Source organism: Dromiciops gliroides, chromosome 6, assembly GCF_019393635.1.
Source record: "Dromiciops gliroides isolate mDroGli1 chromosome 6, mDroGli1.pri, whole genome shotgun sequence".
Classification (NCBI taxonomy): domain Eukaryota; kingdom Metazoa; phylum Chordata; class Mammalia; order Microbiotheria; family Microbiotheriidae; genus Dromiciops; species Dromiciops gliroides.
The window spans coordinates 275,057,115-275,082,965 of NC_057866.1; the positions used below are offsets into that span (position 1 = coordinate 275,057,115).

General features: G+C 38.9%; 1 protein-coding gene across 2 annotated transcripts in view; it reads right to left on the reverse strand.

Annotated features, from left to right (window-relative positions):
• Nucleotides 1–25,851, reverse strand: part of NRG1 (neuregulin 1) — an 818,450-nt gene that overhangs the window by 132,141 nt on the left and 660,458 nt on the right. Inside the window, exons 2-5 of one of the 2 annotated variants that reach the window (XM_043971800.1) lie at nt 21,461–21,638; nt 19,308–19,429; nt 13,337–13,387; nt 9,033–9,083 (exon numbers count right to left, since the gene is read on the reverse strand). In XM_043971800.1, coding sequence (XP_043827735.1) covers nt 9,033–9,083; nt 13,337–13,387; nt 19,308–19,429; nt 21,461–21,638 — 402 coding nt within the window. The remainder of the gene's footprint in view (nt 1–9,032; nt 9,084–13,336; nt 13,388–19,307; nt 19,430–21,460; nt 21,639–25,851) is intronic. The other variant, XM_043971806.1, reaches the window with a different exon arrangement.

A 25,851-nucleotide genomic window follows, 5' to 3' on the forward strand; every position in this document is an offset into this window, starting at 1 on the left:
AGTCATACATATCTAACTGACTAACCTTAGAGTCTCATTTGGTGTTGAAAACATCCCTTTGAATCTGTGCCTTGTTTTCATTATCATAGGAAAATCATATTGCGCTGTGGCCTCCCAGGGCCCAAGAATTGAGTCAACAGAACAGATAGCAGGATTAAATACCAAGCCCAAGGTGTCAGTAATAGGGAATAATGCTTGCATACTACGCCCTGCCATCATCTGCCCTTCACAGTATATGCCAAGTTGATTTTTTTAGTGACTCAGTAAAAAAAAAAAAAAAATCATTATGCTTGCCTTGGGGTTTCTGAGGGGTGGAGAAAGGAAACCTTTAGACATGAACAACAGATAACCATTTGCTCTTATGCCCAGCACTGTTATAACACTACAGATCAATGGCTGGCATGCCAACAGCCTCAAACAGGACTGGAAGTCATGCCAGAAGGGCTCTGCTTTCTATTCAAGCACTGCCAGTTCCTCCTGACTTACCCAGCCTTAAGCAGAAGCAAGGACAGCAGGAGACAGAGATGTGGTTTTTCTTCTTACAAACAAAATCAAAACAGACCAAATAGGTCAATGAAGAGAACAATGAGACTATTCAAGGCAGAAATTATTTGTACTTCTCCAAATAACTAACCTTCTTAGCAAAGGAGATTTCAGCCAAAAGTCAGGATTTAACGTTGAGGAACCATTGAGATCAGCTGGACCAACCCCCTCATTTAATAGAGAACAAGATCAAAGCCTAGGGAAGGGAAGGGAAGGGACTTCCCAAGATCACATAAGTGGCCAAGTAGCATAGCTGGCAATTGAATTCAGATCTCTAGACTCAGTACTCCTTCCACCACCATATGAAGCAAGTTTTATTTAGTGCTAGAAAAATGCATCACAAAGCAGAGATAGTATGTTTGACTTGGTCCCCTGGGCTTTCCATTCTTTCAGCTAACACCCTCAGGAGACCTACAGTACTTAAGGTATACTTCCCTCCCTCACACTCCAAAGACATTCTTAGTAGTCCAAACAACCCCAGGTGTGTAACAAGCATAACTCTGACATTGAGGCTTTTCACTTACTGAAGGAACTGCAAACAATGCCATTTGTTTCTATCTTTCTCTACTTAACTCACTAAGTTGAAAAAAAAAAATCCCCATGTGAAGATCAAAGAGCAGACCTCTTCTTTGAGGCAGGCCAGATCTAAAAGATGGAAGTAATCATCTCCAATACTTTCCTTCATGTAGCAATAAAAGATATTCCATCCACACACTTCAGAGCAATTCCAACTGCATCTCATATTCATCATTTAATGCAACCTCATTGACAGTGCAGTGTCAACCCTGCCCTAAAGAGACCTTTCAGCACCACAGATCAGGACAGCACCCATCAGTACAGGATATTTTGCAGTAATCATATCAAGAAAGTAAAAATTTCACAAAGCAACTCTTCTATCAAGATTTTGATATTAAGAGTAACTTCCTTCTGTCCTTGCAAAATAAGGCCATTTTCTTTCCAAAATGAACATTAACTTTCCTTCTGCATCCTCAGTTCTCCCATGGGAGCATACAGAGGAGCAGCTGTGTTGATTTTTTTAGGCATTTTACTGCAAGGGAGATGAACAGGTTTTGGACCTTAATGCTCTTTACCTGCACAGTAAACACATTTTTAAAAGGTCTCCATATGCCCTTATGTGACCCAAATCCTTCTCCTGGCTTATCTTGCTGTCACAGATTCTCATTTGTACATATAAAGTCATTCTCCTGCACAAATAACCAAGTCATCCTGAATTACACACAGTGTGCTCATTTTAAGGCTGACTTTTCTTTTTAATTTCTTACTGATGACTCTAGGAAGGGGCAAACAAAATAGTAATTGTATGTTGCAGCATTAGTGAGGCCAAACTAAAAAGAGTTTACTGTGATGAGGACATCACACAGTAATATTCCAGTGTGTGAACCAAAGGAACACATGAAGAACTTAGTGAAACAATACAAGCCCACTGTGGTCATTATTTTGTTTGTTTGTTTGTTTTGTGGGGCAATGGAGGTTAAGTGACTTGCCCAGTGTCACACAGCTAGTAAGTGCCAAGTGTCTGAGGCCAGATTTGAACTCAGGTACTCCTGAAGCCAGGGCCAGTGCTTTATCCACTGTGCCATCTAGCTGCCCGTGGTCGTTATTATCTAATCATGATTCATCTCCTATACCTGTGAGATTGATTTTTCAACACAAGTGTGAGACTTTACAATTATCCCAGTTGAATTTCACATCTTTGATTTCTCTTTTTGGATCCTGCTGCTGTTGGCTAGTCTGTTAGCTCTTCCTTCTAGGTGGGTGTTATTTGTCAATTTGATTAGTATGTCACATTTGAGAACAATGAAACTATGGAAGTATTTTCCCAAGTGGGATTAAATATGTGTAAAGATTAACAACAGATTTTAAAACAACCCTTTCCCTAAGATGAAATGAACACCTAAAGAAAGTAAGTGACTTGGGAACACTGGATCTAAAGCTGAGAAAGAGATTATCTAGTGTCAATTAATCCTTAAAGTGAGAAAGCCAATGTTCAATTTATATAAGGCAGGTAGTGGGAAGTAGAGACGCTTAGAACCAGGTCTTTGGACTCCAATCCCATAGCCATTATGTCAAACTGTGATTTTTTTTTACAATGACCTTTCCAAGTTGGAAGTGCAAGTATTTTTATGCACATTTTACAAGAGGAAACTGAGGCCCAGGAGATTTACATGAGTTGCCCATAATCACACAGCCAAGAAAGTAATTGAGGCAAGATTTGGAGTGAGATCCCAGGACTAAAAAGTGGGGTGGTCTACATGAGACTAGACCAAACAAAATGTTTGGAAATGGCTCATGTGGGAATGTGAGAAATCAAGAAACAGAAGACCCACGAAGGTGGACATAGAACCTTACCACTCTCTTTAGTATGCAGCTACTTCTGAAAAAGAAAACTAAATGACACACATCCTTCACAGATGCCCACATGAATATAAAGAGAGACAAGCTTCAAGACAGCCATTGGATTTCTAATATTTACAGTGAATGGATTGGTGCTGCCTACCAACAGTGCCTTAATGACATTCAGCACCAATCACACAGATAGCACCCAAGGTCTAGGAGTAACTACTCTGTCTGTAGCTCTCTTCCAAAGGAATCAAAAATGCTGCATATATTGGGTGATTTTCTTTTTAAATTACTCTCAATCCTGCAGGACACCTGGTGATTTTTTTTTTTGCCTCTCTATATGCTAGTTGCAGTTCTCTAACCCTCTCTACCCACAACATGTTGAAAACTCAATTTGCATACAATTAGAATAGAAGCAACTCCTCAAAGGTGACAGGCATCACTATTTACCACTGACTAAAAAAAATGAAATGGAAATCTTTCTAGCTCAGAATTATTTACGAAAATTCCCCAGAGTCTTACCCACCAGTAATGTGGGTAACAAAGATTGCAGCTATCAAAGTCATAAAGAAATTATAGATCCAAGTCTTACTAATGATCCAACAAGAAGTCTGGAAGGTAACAATATCACCAATTAAGAGCCAATTGGTTCACAATGGTTTAAAAGATATGCCGATGTCCGTTGCTTTTTCTGGGTGCTGTAACAATTGGAATGACGCCACCTGCTGGAGACTTACTGTAGAAGAGTTCCGCCCATGAAGCAAAGGTCTTTGAGGGCAAGATCAGGAGTCTTTTCTTTGGCGTCAGGAAGTGACGCGGGCTAGTGGGAGGAGGAAGGAAGAGACTGGCACTCGCTCTGACTCTCTGGCCTTTGGACTCTGGTGGAGAGCGGAGCTAGAAATGTGCTCTCCCTTTAATAGATAGGAATCTAGGCCTTTCTCTCTCTTTACCAAATTCTTATTTTCCTTAATAAATGCTTAAAAGTCTAACTCTTGCTAAAGCTTATAATTTATTGGCGACCACTCATTAGATATTTTAGACAGTTTAGCTAGAATTTTAGCCCTTAACAGTGCCAAGCCCAAGGAGACAGTCAACTGGTTAGAAAGCTACCTAGATCAGTCGCTTTATAATGCATCTTCAACAATAAGATGCAGAAGCAATTGAACACAGCAATAAAGTGTTCAGTAAATTCAAGGACACCGACTATTGTGGTATGGACTGCCTGTTTGGGAAAAAAAATTAAACCTGTGGTCTTGCAGAAAACAGAGTGAAACTAGTATTTTACAGAATGTGCACCATAATAAGCTCCAAAAGGAGAAATAATCTAAATAACTTTTTTTGAAATCTAGGTCATGTCACTTTTTAAAATTAAGGAGAATGGAAGAGAAGAATTCTGACACTGAGTCTAGAAATGTTCATTGAATTGCTTATATGATCCCATCCATTGTAAATAAAGTTTAAATAAGGTAGGTGGTTTCAGAGCAAATTTCCAGAGGTAACTGGAATTCAAAGGGGGAAAAAATAGGTTAGCTCTTCTTTTCCAGGAAAACTGCTTGGCTAAAAACAAAACAAATCAAGTTCACTTCAAAATCCATTCCATATGACTCCGGTAAGCCTTTTCAGGATAGAACATTCAGCAAAACTTCCAAAAACCTAGTTTATTCTACATCACCAGAGTCGACAATCAAATATAGCACATTGATGGATGTACTCAAAATTCAATTCAGTTCAGCAAACATGAATTAAACAACTACTATGTTAAACACACACACACAAACAGTCAAACATTAGTGCTAAGCACTAATGTCTGTCCTTTGGGGAAATTACATTCTATGGAAGGGATAAATCATGTAAATATAAATTATATAGAGTTTTATACACAGACAAGTACACACATGGAAAGGAGACATGGGAGGAAAGGGGACACAGGGAAATTCAGAGAGACCTTGTATAGGAGATGGAGAGAATTGAAATTCTCAAAAGGAGAGGTGTCAAAAGAAATTAAAGCTACTGATTTCAGATCAAAGACATAAACTTTTAAATCAACAATCCAACAGCAAATTCTGTAAATTTTCCTTAAACCCAGGACCTTTCTCCTTCACTCCCCCAATCCCCCACCACACACACACACACACACACAGGATTGGTGTGTAAATGAAGCACAGAAAAGAAATATTTTATCATAATCCCCAGAGGAAACCCCCCTCCCTTGTTTTAAATAACTAAATGTGGACATTTTAGGCATATCCATGCTACTGGGGTGAGAGAGAAGAGTCTGATTTCACACAATGAATAGAGCTGTCCATGGAGATCCATTTCAGGTTCCTACATCGAGGACAAAACAAGAAAAATGTGATTTCCCCTCCATAACCTCTCAGATTTGCTTAAGGACAATGTCCATCATTCTTGCTAATGAAGAAAGGAAAAGCTCTAGTTTCAGGAGCCTAATCACTTTATTCACTAAATCCTGCAGGGGAAATTCCTATCAGACAAGGTGCCAAGGAGAAACCCTATGATTTGGTTTGAAATATTAAGCACTTTGCAAAACCAAATAAAAACACCTAAATGGATGGATTTCATGATCCAAAATAGACTAATTCACAGACACTAGCTAGGAAATCTGCACACAGCCACCACACAAAATATTAACTACCATATAACATTAAGACTAGCATCTTGGAGGGGTTCACAGAAGATACATAGTCTTCCTGATTGCAGTCAATTCAGCCCACTGCCAAGTAACCTACATCTATGTAGAAAATTGGACTAATCAAGATATGCCACAATAAGCTTAAAATAGAAAAGGTAGAGATAGATATATGCCTATGTATATATATGACTGATTCTTTGTGTCCCCCATTTGGAGCTTTCTTGCAAAGACACTAGAGTGACTTGCCATTTCTTTCCCTGGTTCATTCTACAGATAAGGAAACTGAGGTAAACAGAGTTAAGTGACTCACCCATGATAACAAAGTAAGTGTCTGAGACTGGATTCGAACTGAGGTTTTCCTGATTCCAGACCCAGCACTCTATCCACTGTGTGAACTAGCTGACCCACAGACATATTTATAGATATAAGTATAGACATGTGATAAATACACATCTATGCACATGAATATATATTTTTAAATAGATATATACTAAATCCATCACATAAACAAATACATATTTTAAATACTATAAAACATAAATATTTACTTATATAAAATAATATGTGTGGTTTCAAAGGGAAATTGCTAAGAAAAACAAAATCTATTTCAATATTTGGTAAAAGTCTCATGTTTAAAATAAAAGGAATTTTGTCTCATAGTGGATAGAATGCCAAATCTAGAGTCAGGAAAGCTGGAGTTCAAATCTGGCCTTGGATACTTCCTAGTTGTTTGAGCTGGGCAAGTCACTTAACTTATTTGTCCCAATTTCCTCAACTGTAAAATGGGGGCAATAATGTCCCCTATCTTTCAGGGTAGCTGTAAGAATCAAATGAGATAACAATTCTAAAGGACTTAGCATAGTTCCTAGAATATTCTAAGCACTATTTCAATGGTCTTACAAGTTGTTGTTGATGACTATCTCCTGTGGTCAAAGGACATGCACAGTTTTCAAACAAAATGATGCAAACATTAAAAATGCACGAAAAGGCCTCAAATCATCTACAAGTGCAAATTAAAAGAACTCTGAGATTTCACTTCAATATCCATTAAATTGACAAAGATGATAAAAGACAATCGTCAGCATTGGACTTGCTCAGGGAAGACAGGGCTCTAATTCACTAATGGTAGAGCCATAAATCAGTTCAAGCATAATAGAAAACAATTGAGAATTACATGAAAAGTCACTAAACCACTCACATCCTTCCACCAAGTAATCCAGCTCCTGGGAAGATAGTCTAGGCAGGTCAAAAACAGAGAAACACTATACATGCACCAAAATGTTCATGGTATAAGGTTTTATAATGGTAAAAAATGGAAGAACATGGGCATCAATCAATTGGACAAATTATAAAAGTAATGTAATACTCTTGTCTCATAAGAAAAGCTGAATATGAGGAATTCAGGAACTATGAGAAGACTTCTGGGAGCTCATGCTGAGTGAAGTAAGCAGAGCCAGGAGATCAATATGGGGTTATTACAAAAATGTAAATGAAAATAATAAAAGGAAGTCAAATTCAGATCAATTACAATGACCAATCTTGATCCTGGAAGACAGATGGTGAAATATACTTCTTTTGTCTTGGTAGAGTGGCAGGTATTATGTATGCTCATTCCCATTATTTTTTGTTCCATACCTTCCCTTTTCTCCTGACTGGTCTGCTCATAGCTGCCAATGCACAATGTTGCATTTCCCATTTTGATGGCTTTTTTCTTCTTCATGCCTGGAATGCTACCCCTTCTCTACCCTGCCTCCCAGAACCCCCATATTCCTTACAGTTCAGTTTAACTGCCATTTCTGACAGCCTACCTGGACCCCTCTTAGTTACTAGTCCTCAGCACCACTGAAAATTACTTTGCACAGTTTATTTTAATTTTCTATGCACATGCTGTTTTCCCCTCAAAAGAATACAAGGATCGGGGCAGCTAGGTGGTGCAATGGATAAAAGTACTGGCCCTGGATTCAGGAGAATCTGAATTCAAATCTGGCCTCAGACACTTGACACTTACTAGCTGTGTGACCCTGGGCAAGTCACTTAACCCTCATTGCCTCACAAAAAAAAAAAAAAAGAATGCAAGGACCATTTAATTTTCATATGTCTATCCCCAGTGTCTAGCACAGTTGCCTGGCTCTTGGAAAATGATGTTTATTGAATGAATGAATGTTCCATATGCTATCAAACTTAATCATTTTGCTGGTCAGCCTCACTAAACTTTTTTTTTTTTGGTCACAAAGAAGATTCAATATAGTAGAAATGGCAATCAGTAAATGAATGCCACCTAACAAAAGGCAGCTAGATTTCTGAAATAGGAACTGAACCTATGATTTCCTTGGCATTGAATGTCCTTTATTCATACTGGTTGGCTCCCTTCCAAGAGTCTGAGCAGATTGCCTAAAACACTGAAAAAGTAAGTGACTTGCCAGGGTCACACAGCCTGTACATGTCTGAGCTAAGATCAGAACCCAAGTTTCCCTGGAGCCAAAGTCAGCTCTCTATTATGTCACATTTAAGCAAATGGTTCTCTTCATTTCTCTCTCTCTCTCGTGTGTGTGTGTGTGTGTGTGTGTGTGTGTGTGTGTAGCATGGGTGTACATGGGCATGTACATTCGTTGTGTTTTTCTCATATTTTGGTGATTCTGAATTGGGACTTTTATATCTAATTATTGCAAAGTTTATCAAATGGAGCAAAGTTTTTCATTTTAAATAACTATCTCCCAATTTATGGAGGCTGGAAATATAGAACTCTTTCCAAGAAGTCTGGTAGATTGCCCCTATACTTCCCTTTATCCTGTACCACATCAATCCATTATTTATAGTCATCTTCCATCATAAGCATCAAGGAGTTTTTACTAGCCCTTCCTAATTTCATCAGTTCCCTGGCACCTAGCTAAGATCAATAATCTATCTCACAGTAACAGTACCTCTACAAGACACATTCTGCATTAACAGGGTGAAAAGTAATCAGCAATCATGGCCAGGAACTTGCCTCCAAAACATTTCCCAACTAGTTGCTATCTATCAGATTTGAAGTATGAACATCTATGTATCATTTGTCTATCCCATATACAGCACATTGTGGAAAAATGGCAGAGCTAGGGAATCATAGAAATATCTGTGCAGTGCATCTCTGGCAGTGAGTTAAGGCTTTGAAATTGCATTCAAGTCAAATAAAGCTAATCAATATTTACTAGATGCCTACTATGTATCTGGGACTGAGCCAAGTACTGGTCCCAATATGGTATTTTCACCCAAGGACATTTTCCAGAGGCTAGGCAATGAGCTCCCAGTGCTGAAGGCCATCTAGTATATCAATTAAGAGAGTGCAGAAGAAAATAATTCTGAAACAGTCCATCTCCACCATTTCTATGATGAAACTAGCATTAGCACCAGGTTAAAGACACAGGTGAAACTTTACAGTCCTTGAAAGTCATCACAAAACTATGGTAAAGGCCAGTTAATGGAGTGGTTGAATACTTACATGAAGAAGTATTGGTCCCTTCTGTTGACATTGATATTCTATTGAGGTACTCTATAAAACAGAAAAAGGCAATGAGGAATTATGGGATCAGGCCAAGCAAAGTTCTCCATTGCAAATGTGATATGCTCAGAGAGACCCCAGAACAGAAACAGGAAAGCAAAAAAAGTGGGTAAAAAAGCATCCCAGATTGAATGATTCCAGTCAATGGAAGGTCAATAAAATGGTGCTTAGATAAGGCCATAAGGAACAGTATATACAGCATAGACAGAAAAGAGGCTTCAGTAGAGATGGCCAACTCCCAACTGGACCTCAATATCCATGAAAGTTACAGTGACAAAAACTCTGCACTGCCCACTAAACAGGATGCTTATATGTTGCCTGCATTCTCTCAACACTAGCAGGGAGACATAACTAATTCTTTTGACTATGAAGATGCGGAGGATTGATAAAGATCTAGGAAGGAATGTTGAGAGAACTGTGCTCACTTTATTCTGCCATCTTGAATCTAGCCACTGGTATTGATAAAGACCTGATGAGATCCAGTGACACTGGCCTTTTTCCTGTTCCTTGTACAAGACACATATACATGTGTGTGCAAGAATCTGTGTATATGTGTGTGTGCATGTTTTATATATATATATATATATATATATATGTGTGTGTGTGTGTGTATGTATATATGTGTATATATATACATATATATAATTTCTACTTTACCCATGTCATTCATTTTATATATATATATATATACACATACATACATACATATATGTAGAATGTAGAAATTTTTTCCCTTGACTATGCGTATTTCTTACAAGGGTTTTGTTTATTTTGCTTTTAAATGAAGGAAGAGGAGAAGGGTGAGTACATTTTTTTGATTTGAGAAAAATAAATAAATCTAAAGAAAAAATAAATGCCAAGAGTCAAACTACATAGTCTCTAAGGTTACTTCTATCCCTAAGGATTTAATCCCCAATCTAGAATGACAATTTCAAAGAGATTGGAAAGAACTGAAGGACTGAGAAGGGAAGGGGACAGCTGGATATAAGAACTTCTATAGTAGAAGCTGCAAGAGAAGTGAAAACTATTTCCAGACATAACATATAATCTATGGGAAATGGCTACATGTGTGGATTTGTTGGCTAACAGGGTTGCATCAACGATTCTTACTTTTCCCTTGGTCCCTTACCTGCCCATCATTAGATCAATTGTGTTAATAAGCAGGGGAAAGAAAAAAACAAAGAAACCCTTTTTTAAAGTTGGTGGGTAAATTTTATTTTTACAACATTTTCATATTTTTGCCTACCCCAATGCTACACTGAAGGCCATCTCCTTTTAACAAAGCAAAAGTGGGCAAGGGAAGCAGTTCAGAAAAATAGCCAACACATCATCCAGACTGATGGCATACACCATGTTCCACATGGATTGTGTCACTGCCTCTATAAAGGAAGGGAGTTGCCTGGATTCTCATTTCTTCTCTTGTTTTTTGTTGTTCTTTCCATTCATATTTTTGAAGTCAGTGTGTATATTATTTTCCTGATTCTTCTTATTTCACTCTAAATTGTTTCATAGAATGTCCCATGATCTTCCTGGGGCATATGCCTTGTAGATGAATCTCTGGGTCAAAGGATCATTTTCATCATAATATCTATTCTGTTCTACTGATCTACTCAATATTTTTGACAATTATGACTTCACATTATAATTTGAAGTTTGGAAATGCTATATCCACTTCATTCCAATTTTTTTTTCAGTATTACCTCTGAGATTCTATTGTCTTATCAAACTCTAAAAAGTAATTTGGTAGTTCAATGGGCATAGCACTGAGTCTATAAATTAGCTTTAGTCAGATTACTAGTTTTATTATATTGTTGGGATCCAGATGTGAGCAATGAGTATCCTTTTAATTATAAGTTAGTTTATTAACGTAACTATTTTGATAGGACTTCCCTTTTATTAATTCTGTATACATTTTGATGTTGTAATAAACAAACATTGATGATTCTATGCAATTTATATTTGGATACTTTATTGAAGCTATTAATTGCCCAACTGATTTTTTGCTTATTCTCTGTGGCTTTTCTAACTAAATCATCCTACCATCAGTTAATAGAAATCTTTATCTATGTTTATTTATTCAGATTCTTTCTCTTGTCTTATTGTTATCTAGAAGTATGTCCTAAACTGGTAAAAGCTACTAGTTCACTGCAAACAAAGTCAGTTTTAACATATTAAAAATATTAAAAATGATCCTTTCAGTCTAAGATTGGTAGAACTTTTTTAGCACAAATGAATTATTTTATTTTCAAAAGCTTTTCACTGGAATTTACTCACATAATTGCTTAGATTGAGGCCTTATTTTAATGATTATGTTACTTGTTTTCCTATTAAAGGATTCTCCTTGTATCTGAATTGTATACAGAATTTCAGCTTGTACATGATATTGATTTTAAAAAATACTTCACTCTGGTCTTTGACTACTATTTTATTTTAACTTTTTAGTCATGCTGGTTTTTGTTCTTTATCTTTCCCTGATTTAGGTTTTAGAACTTATTTATCTCATAGAAGAAATTGAATAAGGTGTTTTGCCAACTTTATTAGTTAATAAAACAGATCAAATCAAATTTGATATTTATCTAATATTGGTTTGATCATATTTAAGTCAATTTTGAGGATAATTTCTATAATAGGCATCGATTACTCTTTAAACATTTGGCATATTTAACTATAAACTATGCAAAAGTTATTATTTTTCTTTAATAGCACATGTATCTTCCTCTCCTTTCTCTCCCTCTCCTCTCCATATTTACACAAGTTCCCATTTTCTTATACCCTAAAAAAAAAAAATTTACTTAGCAGGGATCAGCAATCTAAGCTAAATTTAAATGTTTTTTTTTTTCATAAAATTAGGCTTAAAGTTTCAGCCTTTTTCTAAAAATCACTTTCACTTTGCTTTCTTTTTTCCTGGAACTGATTTCTGTCCTAAATCCATTTCTAATTTTTTCTCAAAGTTCTATTTGAGGATTTCATGATATTCTTCCATAATCTCAGGTTAAGTCCATGACATTCTCATATTCACTATATATATATATATATATAATGTTTGCACAAGATACTTTTGAGGCTTCAGTCATTTGGTCTCGTTTTTATGATCTCTGTTACTTTATCTGTCTGTAGACTTCATTTGAATTCAGGACTGTTTTTCTTGACTGGAAATCTTTCTGCTTTTTTCATGGATTCTCTATCACTTGACTTTGGAAATCCTCCCCAACCTCTCAACTTTCTTTCCAGCGCTGTACAGACTTCTTGAGGCTGGAATACTGAGTCACTTCAGTTTCCTTGAGTCGGGGAGATGGCAGTTGCAATCCAATTCCCTGAGGAATGAACACAACTATCTTTCCAGTGCCCCTTCTTTTAGATCTGAAGCTTTGTTTCCTGTAACCTTTGAGTCTATGTGTCATACACATACTTCAAAGTGTCTTTAGTTCTTCTACTCTCCATCCAGTCCATTCTTTCCCTGCTGTGGCTGTGCAGAATTGGTGACCATAGCTTCTTATAGACTTTAATATTTCAGAGTTACAGCCAGGAGGGTATCCTTCTAATTACATTCAAAGTCCCAAGCCTATGAGAACTAGTTCTCAAACCCTAATTCACAAGGATTCTTTTGGTCTCCTCAGCTTGTGGATTCAGCTATAATTACTTGATCTGGCCCACAATTCCTTGCTCTTGAAGTTTTTGAGATGGAGATGTTTACCAACAGCAACCATGTTGCTGTTCACATATTCTCAAATGTGCATTTTACATCCAGGCCAATGGAGGTTGACTTATGAATGATATCCTAGAAGGGACCGTAGTAATAACTACCAACTTGACCAGAGCATAGTATTCCTGGCCTCCAGGATAGTGCTACAAAGGCACCAGTGGTGCCGATTCCAATACTACCTACAAAAATCCTGTAACTTCGGTATGTTTGAATAGAAAATACTGTCCTGGCAGGGAGACAGAGGAGCCAGGGGCCACGCCTTTAAAACTGCCTATGGAAATCCAGCTGCTATTCCTCAGACTTCTTTGAGAGTTCAGGTTTTGACCAGAAACATCAGCAATTGTGGGCAATCTTCCCCAAACCAAAGCCCAAATGGGAGCCAGCAGGCAAAGCATGCTTGATGTAGTTGTTAGTAGACAAGGCAAAGGACAAGGAAGGGGAAGTTCTGAAGGCAGAAGGACTTCTGTTTAGTAGAGGTGAAGTCAGCAGACAGATTGGTTAATCCAGGGCAGAAAGCTTGAGGATGGCTAACTGTACTTACCTGATGGCATGCTTGCTCTTTCAGAAGATGCTGGCATGCTAGTTATAGTGTCTGCAAAACAGAAAGGTCGACAAAAAGTTATGCCACACCATCAAATGCCAGTCAACACCAGACTGGTATATAACCACAATTGGAGAGGAAGGAAATGCCCTTGAAAGGGGAGAACACCAGACATGAAGTTCATAGACAGTGAAAAAATAGGACCATGACTCTAGCTGATTCAAGATTCTGGAAAGATTCTGGAAAGAGGAAACCATTTCCATCCTGCTGGAAGGATTTCTTTGTGGATGGAGAGTGCAACTTCTCACAGAAGACAGCCATTTTCAAATTGGGATCATTGGAAAGTAAATCAGTTTCTAGCAGCATAGGTTCATAGACATTTTCTCTCTCACCCATAACATCAGCTTCCACTGATGAGTAAGATAAAAGCTTTTGTTCAGGGGACTATGAGTCCATAAATGCAGTATTAAGTCCTCTCAGGAGCTCACCTTGACTTCTTGCCTCTACCATGATGCTGGTGGGAGCAATCTCACTAGTGGTCTACCTAGAACTCCATTCAGATGTCCTGAAAAGAATTTCTCTGTATCTCAGAACCAAATCTATGTCTTACCAGTTTTATAGATCTAAATGCCCAGGAATTTGCCTGGAAAAGTCAGTGAAAGAGACCAAACTACAGTAAGTGGGGGGCATCTATGGTCAGATGACCAAACAGTTCTGTTTGGGACAGCAAAGCCACACCATTAAAAAATGTTCCAAAGAATTAGTGTCCAAGGTACCCTATAGCTGGGTGCTTTCTAATACTACAAAAATCATTTTATGCTTGAATGCATAGCCTTTTAGGGTTGATTTCTTTTTTCTAACTATCTTGAAATTTCTACAGTGTTTGATTAACTTAAACATGCACATTCACCAAATTATGCCATCTTTAAGTTTTCTAGCATAAGCCATTGAAGAGCATTGCGGGAAACTGTATTCCAGAAGGAGTGATTGCCTTGCTAACAACATACCTGCTAGTTAATAACAGAGCTGGACTACAAACTTAGATATTGAGATTCCAGAACCACCACCCTCTCTGGTACACTATAATGCATCCAGCAGGCTAGTGGCTCAACTTGAGTAACATGCACACATGCAGCAGCTGAAAAGAGCTTATAAGGGTCTTTTTCTTGCCTATACCAAAAGAGTAGAAATGGTATCATGTGCCTAATATAAGAGCACAATACCCCAAATTCATAATTGAGTAAGATCTCATTACAAATAACAGAGACTATAAATTTCTTTATGGCAAGATGATGCAGGTTTCTTCCTTGGACTCAGAAATGTAGAGACACAATTCCTCAAGTGTCAAGGTCACCAACCATGCAAGTGTTGGACAGCACATTTTTCTTCAAGATATCAATGAATCCACCAAAGCAGGTCTAACTAGGTTGGCCAGGACACAACCAATAAAACAAGACCAAGAGAATGAAGTTCACTGTTTTGGGGACTCCCTCAGTTAGCAAGCACTAAGGGATTTTCTACTGTCAGACCTTAGACAATCTAAAGTTTCTGAAGAACTTTCAAATAATTTTCTTTCTTCTCTTGAACTAAGCATAGACAACAAAAAGCCATCAAGAACATAGACTTTTTTGGTCAAAAAATAATTCAGCTTTCTATGTTGAGTAGTCAAGCCTCATTTTGGAAGAGAGGGCACTCCTGCTGTCCATCCATTAAAGGCATAGCAGACATTGTCCTGAGGCTAACATATTAAGCTCTAAGAATGTAGCATAGGACTCTTACTTACAGTAGACAATAAATGTTCTATTTTGTTGTTGTTGAATATAACAACTATCTTACTAGGGAAGAAAACAAGCATTTATTAAATAACAACTATGTCCCAGGGACTCTGTTAAGTACTTTACAAACGTTAACTCATTTGGGGGCAGCTAGGTGGCACAGTGGATAAAGCACTGGCCCTGGATTCAGGAGGACCTGAAGTCACACCTGGCCTCAGACATTTGACCTGGTCCAAAAAAAAATTGAACCTGTTTGTCTCAAATAGTTTTAGAATAAAAAGGATGTGATTTCAGAGAAATTAGTAACAAAAAAATTCTTTAAATTTTTTATCTCTTTTTTTTTGCAGGGTTAAGTGACTTGCCCAGGGTCACACAGCTAGTGTCAAGTGTCTGAGGCCGAATTTGAACTCAGGTCCTCCTGGATCCAGAACCAGTGCTTCATCCACTGTGCCACCTAGCTGCCCCCCAAAAATTCTTTAAACTGAATTCTCCCCACCAAAAACCTAAATAACAGGTCGCATGAATGTATGTATTCCTTCCAATAATGTAAATCACAGCTCATCAAGGCTATTATCCATCCTGTGCAGCGTTCATCCAAGTAAGTTCACCAAAGGAGATCCTGCCAACCAACTTGGGGCCCTCCTCATTTTCCCTTGCTTGGCATCATGAAAATCCCAGTTGAACACAGGTTAGGCATTCCTTATCCCTCCCTCTTGGTATACAGTTACTCTTCTCCACCCCTCCCACATTTGATAATGTGTCTTTGATGCATCCTTCACATGACTTTTCTAGTATACAGCATGTAAAATACCCTCCTCGTACCCTGCATTGTCCTTGAAAAGGTCCTCATCTGTGATTCTTCAGATACTATAGCATTTTGTGACTCACAGGCAGAGTATCACCAGAAGGATGTATTAATACCTCAAAAATACTCAGGGGGAAAAAAGCACCTTCTGATTCCCCTAAAGCATAAATGCACGCCCAATCCTAGTCATCTCTGTAATAAAAATGAGATTTCTTGCCTGCAGACAGAAGAACTACATTTCAAACTCATAGTTCAAAAGCAAAACCTTCAGGCAAATTCTGTCCATAACACTTCTCGGGAAAATGCAAACTCAGAAATAATCACCAGTCATGACTTGCAATTTCCTTGGTTCCAAAACAATTTTGCTAATGACAAACTCTCATCTTGCTAATAAAGATCCTGCTGCAGAAAGCCTGTTTTAATATTACAGTGATTGTCATTCCTTTTAGAAATTACATCTATCCTGCCAAAAGCAACATTGTCAATCACTAAATCTGAGTTCCACTTACAAGAATAAGCAAAATGTATCTGTAAACCCAGGCTTCTTGATTTTTTTTTTCTGTCAGCAGCACAATGTTCCCTGAGGAATTTGGAAAATGAAATGTGTTCATATGTGCTGGGTGGCCCTTTCATTATGCTGAATTAATGAGAACCACCATCAGCATGTGCCTGCAACCAAGTAATGTACTTGTGCTGAGAACACCAAGGAAGGGAAGGGAAAGGACCTAAGTCTGAAGCATTTCAATAGTATTATACAAATTGGCCTGGATTCCAGAAAAAATGACCCAGGTGGGGCACGAACCCTTCTTTGTGGGAACGGCATTTCTAATGATCATGGGCAAGCTGCTTGTTTCTGAATATTGTATTATGAGAGTTCTATGCTAAATTGACAAGTTTTACATGATACATGTACACCCAAGTCTCCAATATTGTCCTTAAAAATGTGAAGAGGAGGGCAGCTAGGTGGCACAGTGGATAAAGCACTGGTCCTGGATTCAGGAGGACCTAAGTTCAAATCCAGCCTCAGATACTTGACACTTACTAGCTGTGTGACCCTGGGCAAATCAATTACCCCTCATTGCCCCGGGTAAAAAAAAGTGAAGACTGATTTGGGCTCTTGGTAGTTTCTGAAAACAAAATGTGACATCATTCTGGAGTCAGCAACTTGGATGGTCATCTTTTTAAAAAATTAGCAGCCCCCTTTACTAAAAATTAACAATCCAAAAAGCATTTCCATCAAGTTGACCAGAAAAAGTCAATTGAACATAAAGCCCCAAAGCTGTTACATATAGCTTTCCTTTAAACCACATGTTATTTTCAAAGCAGGCCTCGCTTGTCTGTTTCCCACTCTTTTTTTGTATAATTTTTACATGCTTTGGTGATCTTGTTTTCTTACTTTTCTTCCTTTTTTACTATTTTCAGTAGTCCTTATTATCTCTCCCTTCCTCCTCACCCAGAATAATAACAAACAATTCACACATCCAAAAATGCCACATTTTGAGTCTATCACCTCTCTGCAGAAGGTAGAGAACAGATTTCATCCTTGGTCCTCTGGAGATGTGGTTGGGCAATACATACACCAACATCTTGCAACATTTTTATATAAATGTTATCCTATCCATTATTCTCTCAAGTTCTGCTCATTCCACTCTATCAATTCATAGAAGTCACCCCAGGTTTCTCTAAAACCAATTAAGAAGAATATTTTCATTGGGGTATAGGAACAGCTCTGAAATCCATCACTAGTTTCAGATCTAAGACTCACGGCTGTTCAACTGAGGGGTTTTAGAAAAACCTATCAGCAAACAAGCCCGCAAATCTGGAAGGACTTCAGATCTTCTTATTACAGACAGTTTCTCTATCTTTCTGGGGTTGTCCCCTATAAAGAATGAGACCATTTGTTTTCCATGATTAATGGCAGACCCGTGACCGACACACCCAAACCACAGCAGTTATAATTACATTCCCAATTCAATTGTTATTGGGAAGCTGAGTCTGTTATCAAGATGAGCGGAATCCCTAGCTCTGATACAGAGATTAATCCTATTTTATGCAAATTGAATTCCTGGATGTGATAGAATAAATTGATCATTCACTAGCAATTATTAATGCCTACTACATGTCAAGTACTCTGATAAGTTCTGAGGCCCTCTAGGAATTTATACTTTAGGAGGATAAATGGAATGTATACATGTGAGCAATCGCAAAACATATACCTAATACAAAGAAGGGGAAGTCCAGAATTCACTTGTGGCTGGTGGAAGAGGGGATCAGGATAGGCCCCATGTAAGAGGTGGCCCTTGAGTTGAGCACTAGAGGAAGATTGAAATCTAAAAACACCCAAGTGAGTGAGAAGGGAGTATAGTTCAGAGATCACAGACTATACCAAGGCACGGAGAGGAGAAATGAAATCTCTCTGTGGAATCTAGATGCAGATCAAACCATACTGTTTCTATTGTTTTTGCTGTTTTTCTTTTTTGAGGTTTTTCCTTTTTGCTCAGATTCTTCTCTCATAACATGACTAATGCAGAAATATATTTAATGTGATTATACATATATAACCCATATCAGTTGCTTACTGTCTTGGGGAGGAACTAGGGAGGGGAGGGAGGGAGAAAAATTTGAAACTAGAAATCTTATGAAAACAAATGTTGAAAACTATCTCTGGATGTAACTGAAATATATTTATATGAAAAAAATGATAACTGGATTTAAACCAAAAAAAAATTCCCCAACAGCATCCACTCCTAGTGACCAGCAAGGCCCTGTCTGAAGGCCCTCTGGCGATGGAGAGCCTAGCCCCTCCTAAGGCAGCTGATTTCTCAAAATTACCAATTTATTTCATTTTTCCTTAGATTGTGTCGAAATGTGCCTCGGCAACTTTCCCCTCCAACTTCAATTATTCCTAGCTCCATCTTTATTCCATCATCTATTGCCAAAAGGAGACCAAAGAAATGTATCCTTGATGGTACCTTGGGCATAATTGTCCTATAGTATCAAACTTGAAGCTTAAGTAACTTGGCTTTTTTCCATAGTTGTTTAGTCAATGAATCAATCCACAAGTGTTTATCACCTATGAGTCAGGCCTTGGGCTAGGTGCTGGGGATACAAAGACACAAGTGAAAACAGCTCCTAGCTCCTGTCTTCAAGGAGCTTACCATTCAAATGTCTATGTCTTACCTGTGGCAGAAAAAGGGGCATCATTCAGTCCAATCTTTCTATAAATGTAAATCACAGTGTGCGCGCACACATACACAGAGCTTGTCTGTCCATTGTCTCATGGTTCTCAAGGAACAGGAACACAATCATGTCAATGTCTCACTAGCCAATGGCTCTGAAAAGCTCATCTCTGCACCTTTTGGAGAAAGAGAATGTCATATCCATTTCTTACCATTTGACTCCACGATGGTGATGTTGGCATATACACTGTCATTGCCTAGTTTGCTGGTCACTTGGCACATATACTCCCCGGAGTCAGCGAGTGTAGCTTTACTGATGCGTAGTTCTGATTTCCTGTAGGAAGGGAGACCGAAGTGCATTTAAATATGATGGATGATGAGACCTCATTTATTAGCTCACATCTTGTTATCTGGGATATGCGAGAAATTCTTCAGTCTGTCCCTTCCTCCTTTTTCTTTCCTTTCATCCCTTCCTCTCTTTGTTTCTCTCTGTCATCAGTATCTCTGTCTCCATCTCTCGGCCTCTGTCTCTATCTCTCCCCTGACTCTTCCTCCAAGACAACTTACCACTAACATTTGAGAAGCAAAAAAATCAAGATATTTCCTACTTCTCACAAAAAGTAGTACTAAATGTAATCAGAAGTAGCAGTACAGATTTTTAGAGCTAGAAGTGACTTTGAAAATGATCTGTCAAGGGGGCAGCTAGGTGGCACAGTGGATAAAGCACTGGCCCTGGATTCAGAAGGACCTGAGTTCAAATCCAACCCCAGATACTTGACACTCACTAGCTGTGTGACCCTGGGCAAGTCACTTAACCCTCATTGCCCCACAAAAACAAAAGAAAAAAAAAAGAAAATGATCTAGTTAAATATGGAAATGTTTTGCATGACTACACATGTATAGCCTATATCAAATTGGGAGAGAAGAAGGGAAAGAATTTGGAACTTAGAAGATTTGGGAATGAATGCTGAAATGTTTTTCCTATAATTGGGGGAAAATAAAATAGTAAATAAAAAAGAAAGGGGAAAAAAGGGAAAATGATGCAGAAATAGGTTCTTAAACTGTGGGTCATGACCCTATCTGGGGTTATGTAAATGAATGTGAGGGTTGCAAAAAAATTTGGCAACAGTAAAATATTATGTACACATATTTTATCTACCAATATACCCAGGGTCACATAAAAATTTCTCAGGTTTTAAAGCATTGGTTATGAGTAGAAAAAGTTTAAGTAGCCCTGATCTACTCAGATCCCATCATGATAGATTAAGTCGGGGAAGTGACTGGTCCAAGGCCACATAGGTAGTAGAGTTGGGAGTCTTCTGACTCCAAGCTCCACCACAAATTCCAGGAATATTTGTTCAAATAGAGTGAATTTAATCAAATCATGGGACCATAAAATAGAAATATTTCTCTCTCCTTAAAAGACTTAGGGTTAGAAGCAAACAATGTCATAAGACATCCCAAGGAATGAAATAGATTCTCCATCCCTCAAAAAAAAAATGGTGGGCAGCATGCTCTGCACTTTCTTTGCAATAGATAGAATAGTTTCTGAAGAGACTCTGAAACCTAACCAGCTGCTCTGGGAGCAGCTAAGTGGCACAGTTATGGCATTTCTTTGCTGTGTGACCCTGGGTAAGTCACTTAACACTCATTGCCCCACAATGGGAAATAAGGATTAAGATATTTCTCCAAAATTGGTCCCAGTAATTCTGATGCTCAAGAACTCTTGAGAAGTAGGAGCCACTGAAGGAGAAAAGCAGGCATCTAGTCACTTATTGAAAGTCATTTTCTCCATAACTGCCTTTAAAACAGGCTTCAGAGCCTCCATTTTGCCTTGCCAAATGACTGTTGATTCTAAAATTCTCTTTGAGATATTTTCCCTCAAAAGATTCTTTAGATTAAACCCACTCTTTTTTGGAATGGTCAAAGCAGCTAGGGAATACAATCACCTCGACTCAGGAACACCTGAGTTTAAATCTGACCTCCATCACTTAACCACTTGTCTACCTCAGTTTCCTTCACCATAAAATGGGATCATAAAAGGTTATTGAGAGAACCAGATGAAATAATTTTTGTAGAGTGCTTCACATAGTATATAGTATAGTGCTTAGCACAATAAGTACTTGGTTTCCTATCACAGGATCATAGATCAAGCTACCTTGCTTTACTGATAAGAAAAGGCCTAGAGTGATGTTCGAAGGGCTAGTGGGGATCAAAGAAGTCCTTGAAGTCAGCAATTCCTGTGCTTAAGTCAGCCACCCACCATGTCACAACTAATGCCATTTTACACAGTGGCTCGCCTTCCCTCCTGCTCCCCCACCCCCTTTTGAGCACATCTTTCTCATGGCGAATGCAGCATACTCACCCAGGCTTTTTTTGTATCTTGACATTTTGTGGCTTGTTTTTCCGATTTAATTCACTCCCATTCTTGAACCACTTGAACTTAAGAGAAGAGTATTCTGAGCTGGTCTCACACCGAAGAACCAGCTTTGAACCAGTAGCTGACTCCTGGTTCTTCATCTCTTTCAGTCGGGGAGGAGCAGCTAAAAAAGGAGACAGATGGAAAACCATCACCATTACCATCATTGTCACAACCACCACCACCATCACCACCACCATCATCACCATCGTCTCTAGACACATTGAAAGGGAAAAGGTCTCCATGATTCATTTACCCAGGGGTTCTCTAATTCAGGCCCCCATACTAAGTGGCCCTTGTAATGTTACTAGTAAGCAAAGGTATTAAGTCCTTAAATCACAAGAGAAGGGGGAAGCTAGGTGGCAAAGTGGATAAAGCACCAGTCCTGGATTCAGGAGGACCAGGGTTCAAATCCCACCTCAGACACTTGACACTCGCTGTGTTACCCTGGGCAAGTCACTTAACCATCACAGTCTAATGGAACAGTCCAGAATTACTGTAATAGAGGCAAGAACTCTACTTGTTATCATGAGTCATTTCTGATCCCACAAGCTGCTAATTGCTACCCTCTACAGACAGGCCTGTATACCTTTAATTATTTTTCCCATTACCAACTATTCTTTTTTTCCCCTCCTTTACACTTCCACCATAGGGGAAGGGGAAGAAAAACAAAACTTTTTAAACCAATGAGGAGTGGAACAAATTTCCACCTTGGCTATGTCCAAATATATGTGTCATTGTACCCATTGGTGTATTTAAAAGAACACATATTCTCCCATTAGACCAAAGCAGTAACAAACACACGATGTTAATGTGGCACTTTGAGGAATCTCACAAGTTGAATGGAATGTCATCGGCTTTAGATTTAGAGCTGGAAAAGGAATCTCTGAGCCCAAGGAGTCCAAAACCCTTATTGAATAGATGAGGAACTGAGGCCCTGAGAGTGTGGGCTATTTGCTCTGGGTCACCTGGAAAAAAGTGGCAGAGCCAGGATTCAGCCTGCCTGTACCACCCTGACTTTCAGGAGGTAGGACCTTCAAAGTGCAGGTCTGGGCATCCCTCTCTGAATTTGTATTTCGTGGTCACAGAAACACAAAATTTGGCCGTTCCTATTTACATGCTAATTTCCAATGATATGACAGTTTAAAAGCATGTTGAAGAATCTAAGAAAAGAATCTGGAATTAGAGACCTTTTGTTCAAATTCTAATTTTATGTCATCTGGAACACAACATCTGTAGGTCTCAGTTTAGCAAAGTGTAAAAGTGATGACTAGACTAAATAAACTCTAAGACTCCTTTCTATTCTAAAGCTACAACTATGATGGCAAGGAAGATCAAACTGCTCCAGATTTTCACTATTGCTTGTTTTTTTCCAAAATTGAGTTTACTACCATTTTGTTTGCTTCTGCTAAAGTAAGTATGACAAAAAAAAAAAAAGAAAGGTTGAGATTCAGGCTGGGCTTGGGGATGGGGGAAGGGAACAAACATTAATTATGCTCCACCTGTATACCAGGCATTATGCTAGGTGCTTGACAAATACTTCATTTACTCTTCACAACAATCCTATGAGGTGGGTGCTATTATTATTATCTTAATTTTACAGTTGGGGAAACTGAGGCAGAAAGAGGCCCCTTTTTTGTTTTGTTTTTAAGTGTTTAAAGATCAGTGGTTCATCCACTGCATTGGGACATCTCCCTTGGTGGTTCACAGTAAGCAGAAATCCCTCAGAAACAGGCATATTCAGACAGAGAAATGCCACCCAAACTCTTGAGTTAAATATATGTATATATTTTTTTCTTCATTTAATAATAACCACAGGGTCCTGAACTATACTATAATAATTGATAACTATATTACATAGATTCTATTACCAAATGTATATTAATTATACATGGCATTATATAGTATATATAATGTATATATAGTATATATGAGGCAGCTGATTGGCACCAGAATGCATGAAGTGCCAGGCCTAGAGTCAGAAAGACCCATCTTTGAGTTTAAATATGGCCTCAAGACACTTCCTAGCTGTGTGACCCTGGGCAAGTCACTTGACCCTGTCTCAGTTTCCTCATCTGTAAAGTGAGCTGGAGAAGGAAATGACAAACCACTCCAGTATCTTTGCCAACAAAACCCCAAATGAGGGTCACAGAAAAGTCAGACAGGACCGATCTATATATGTATGTGTATGTATAACTATACATATATATAAAATCAAATATAGAGAGAGATTAAAGTTCATAAGATGCTTTATATATTTATTACCATCTTTTTCTCCTATTCCCCCCCTTCCTTTTTGGCTTCAGAAGAAATGGACTCTTGTTGTTCACAGTGGGTGATTTGGGAAGAGAAGGAATTTCAGCCTTGAGAGGACTGAAGCTCCAGGCCCTGCCCTATATTTGCCTTCAGCAAAGAGGAATGGGTAACAGAAGGAACATAACTAGCAGTTGTGTGGCATTTGAAAGTTTGCTAAGGATTTACAAACACGACCTCATTTGATGTCAATGACTTTGCAAGGCACTGAAGGCTATTATTCTCTCTCTTTTAGACATGAGGACAATGAGTCAGGCAAGGATTAGGTGACTTGCCAGATTCACCACATTGGGATATGAACTCAGGTTCTCCTGACTCCAAATGCAGGACTCTCTACACTAGTGAAACTTGAATTTCTGCAAACCCTGAACCTTGACAAGCCCATTCTGCCCTATAGGCTATTGGAGCAGGAAGAGACTTGAGTAGCCATCATCACCTTTTTGACTCTGGGAATGGAAAAAATACAGAGGGAAAAAGAAAAAGACAATCATTTTAAAAAAGAAAATGAGGGTGTTGGAGAAAGCTGTCTGGGGCATAACCCAACCCTGACACAAAAGAAAACCAAACCCGCTCTGCGTTTCTACTCTGCACCACACATAGCCGGGTCCCCAGCTCCGCTTGGCAGCTGTCCAACATTTTGGCCTGCTGGTCACTGATTATCAGAGTTAAAAATAGAATTCAACTGTTCAATCAATGAACATGAAATCATTTATTAAGGGTCTAGTATGTGGTAGACACAAAGCCCTGCCCCCCAAGGTATGAGAAGGTTCCCTGGCTCCAAGACAGACAGAGGAGATGAAGAGAGCGCAGACCCTTAATGTACCAGTGTTTTTATAGAGGGACTAGGCTTGCTCGACCTCAGCACGAGATGGGGGTGGAGAGGTGGCAGTGGCAGAGGCTCTCCCCCTCCCCCCACAGGTGGGACAGAAGGGGTGCCCAGGTCTCCCCTTCACAAACCTATTCATACCAGCTCCTTTAGAAGCTAGAAAGCCAATCTGGGAATGGGAAAAAGCCTTCCAATTACAAACCAGAAAACCTGGCTTCCAAAACTGCCTCTGCTATTGGCTAGTGACCTGACTTCTCTGGGACTCAGTGCTTATATTTGTCCAACTGGGAGGCTGGGCCAGATGCCAAGCATTTAGGAAGCATTTAGGCCCAGTGCTCCACTGTGGGAGTACAAATACATGTCAACCACATGACAGGGCAGTCAGAAGAGCTTGTTGGATGGGAGGCATCATCCTTAGAGAAGCCAGGCAGGTGCCAGGGGAGTCAGCTGGGGGAAAAGCTCACTTGGGGTGGGGGTAGGAGATGGTAACAGTGCTCAGGTATTTTTCAGGTTGTCATGTGGAAAGGGGAGTCATTCTTTCCCTGCTTGGCCACAGACCAGAACCGGAAGCAATTAATGACTGGAAGTTTCAGCAAGACAAAATTTACAGGAAGTTAGATGGTGCTCTTGGGTCAGGAAGACTGCCTTCAAATATGACTCCAGGAGAAGCCATTCACCTGACACCTAATACCCAGATAGTCACAAGTGAGGGAAAGGTGAAAGTTCCAAGGTGAGCATTGACATTTTGGAAACCAACACAAGTTACAAAGCAGGCCTCCACTCCTGGCTTTCTTGATTCTCCAGACTTAAAGCAAGTAGTAGGGGAAAATATTCATGCACAGTGAACTGAAAAGTGTGGCTTGTGTATTTTGGGAGAGACAGCTATTGAACATTCACCAGTAGACTCCCAGAGATAATACTTGTAAAGTGCTACATAAATGCTGGTTGTTATTAACTAGTCAAGTCAAACAAGCATTTATTAAGCACCTACTATATGCCATACACTGTGCTAAGTGGTGAGAATAGAAATCAATGTGCTAATACCACCCCTCAGTGCATGTCTCCTATCTCTTCAGAGACCATGACTTCCAGAGGGCCTTGGGAAAGACATTTAAAAATCATTGAAGGGGACAGCTAGGTGTAGATAAAGCACCAGTCTCATTGCCCAGACCAAAAAAAAAAAAAAAAGAATCCACTT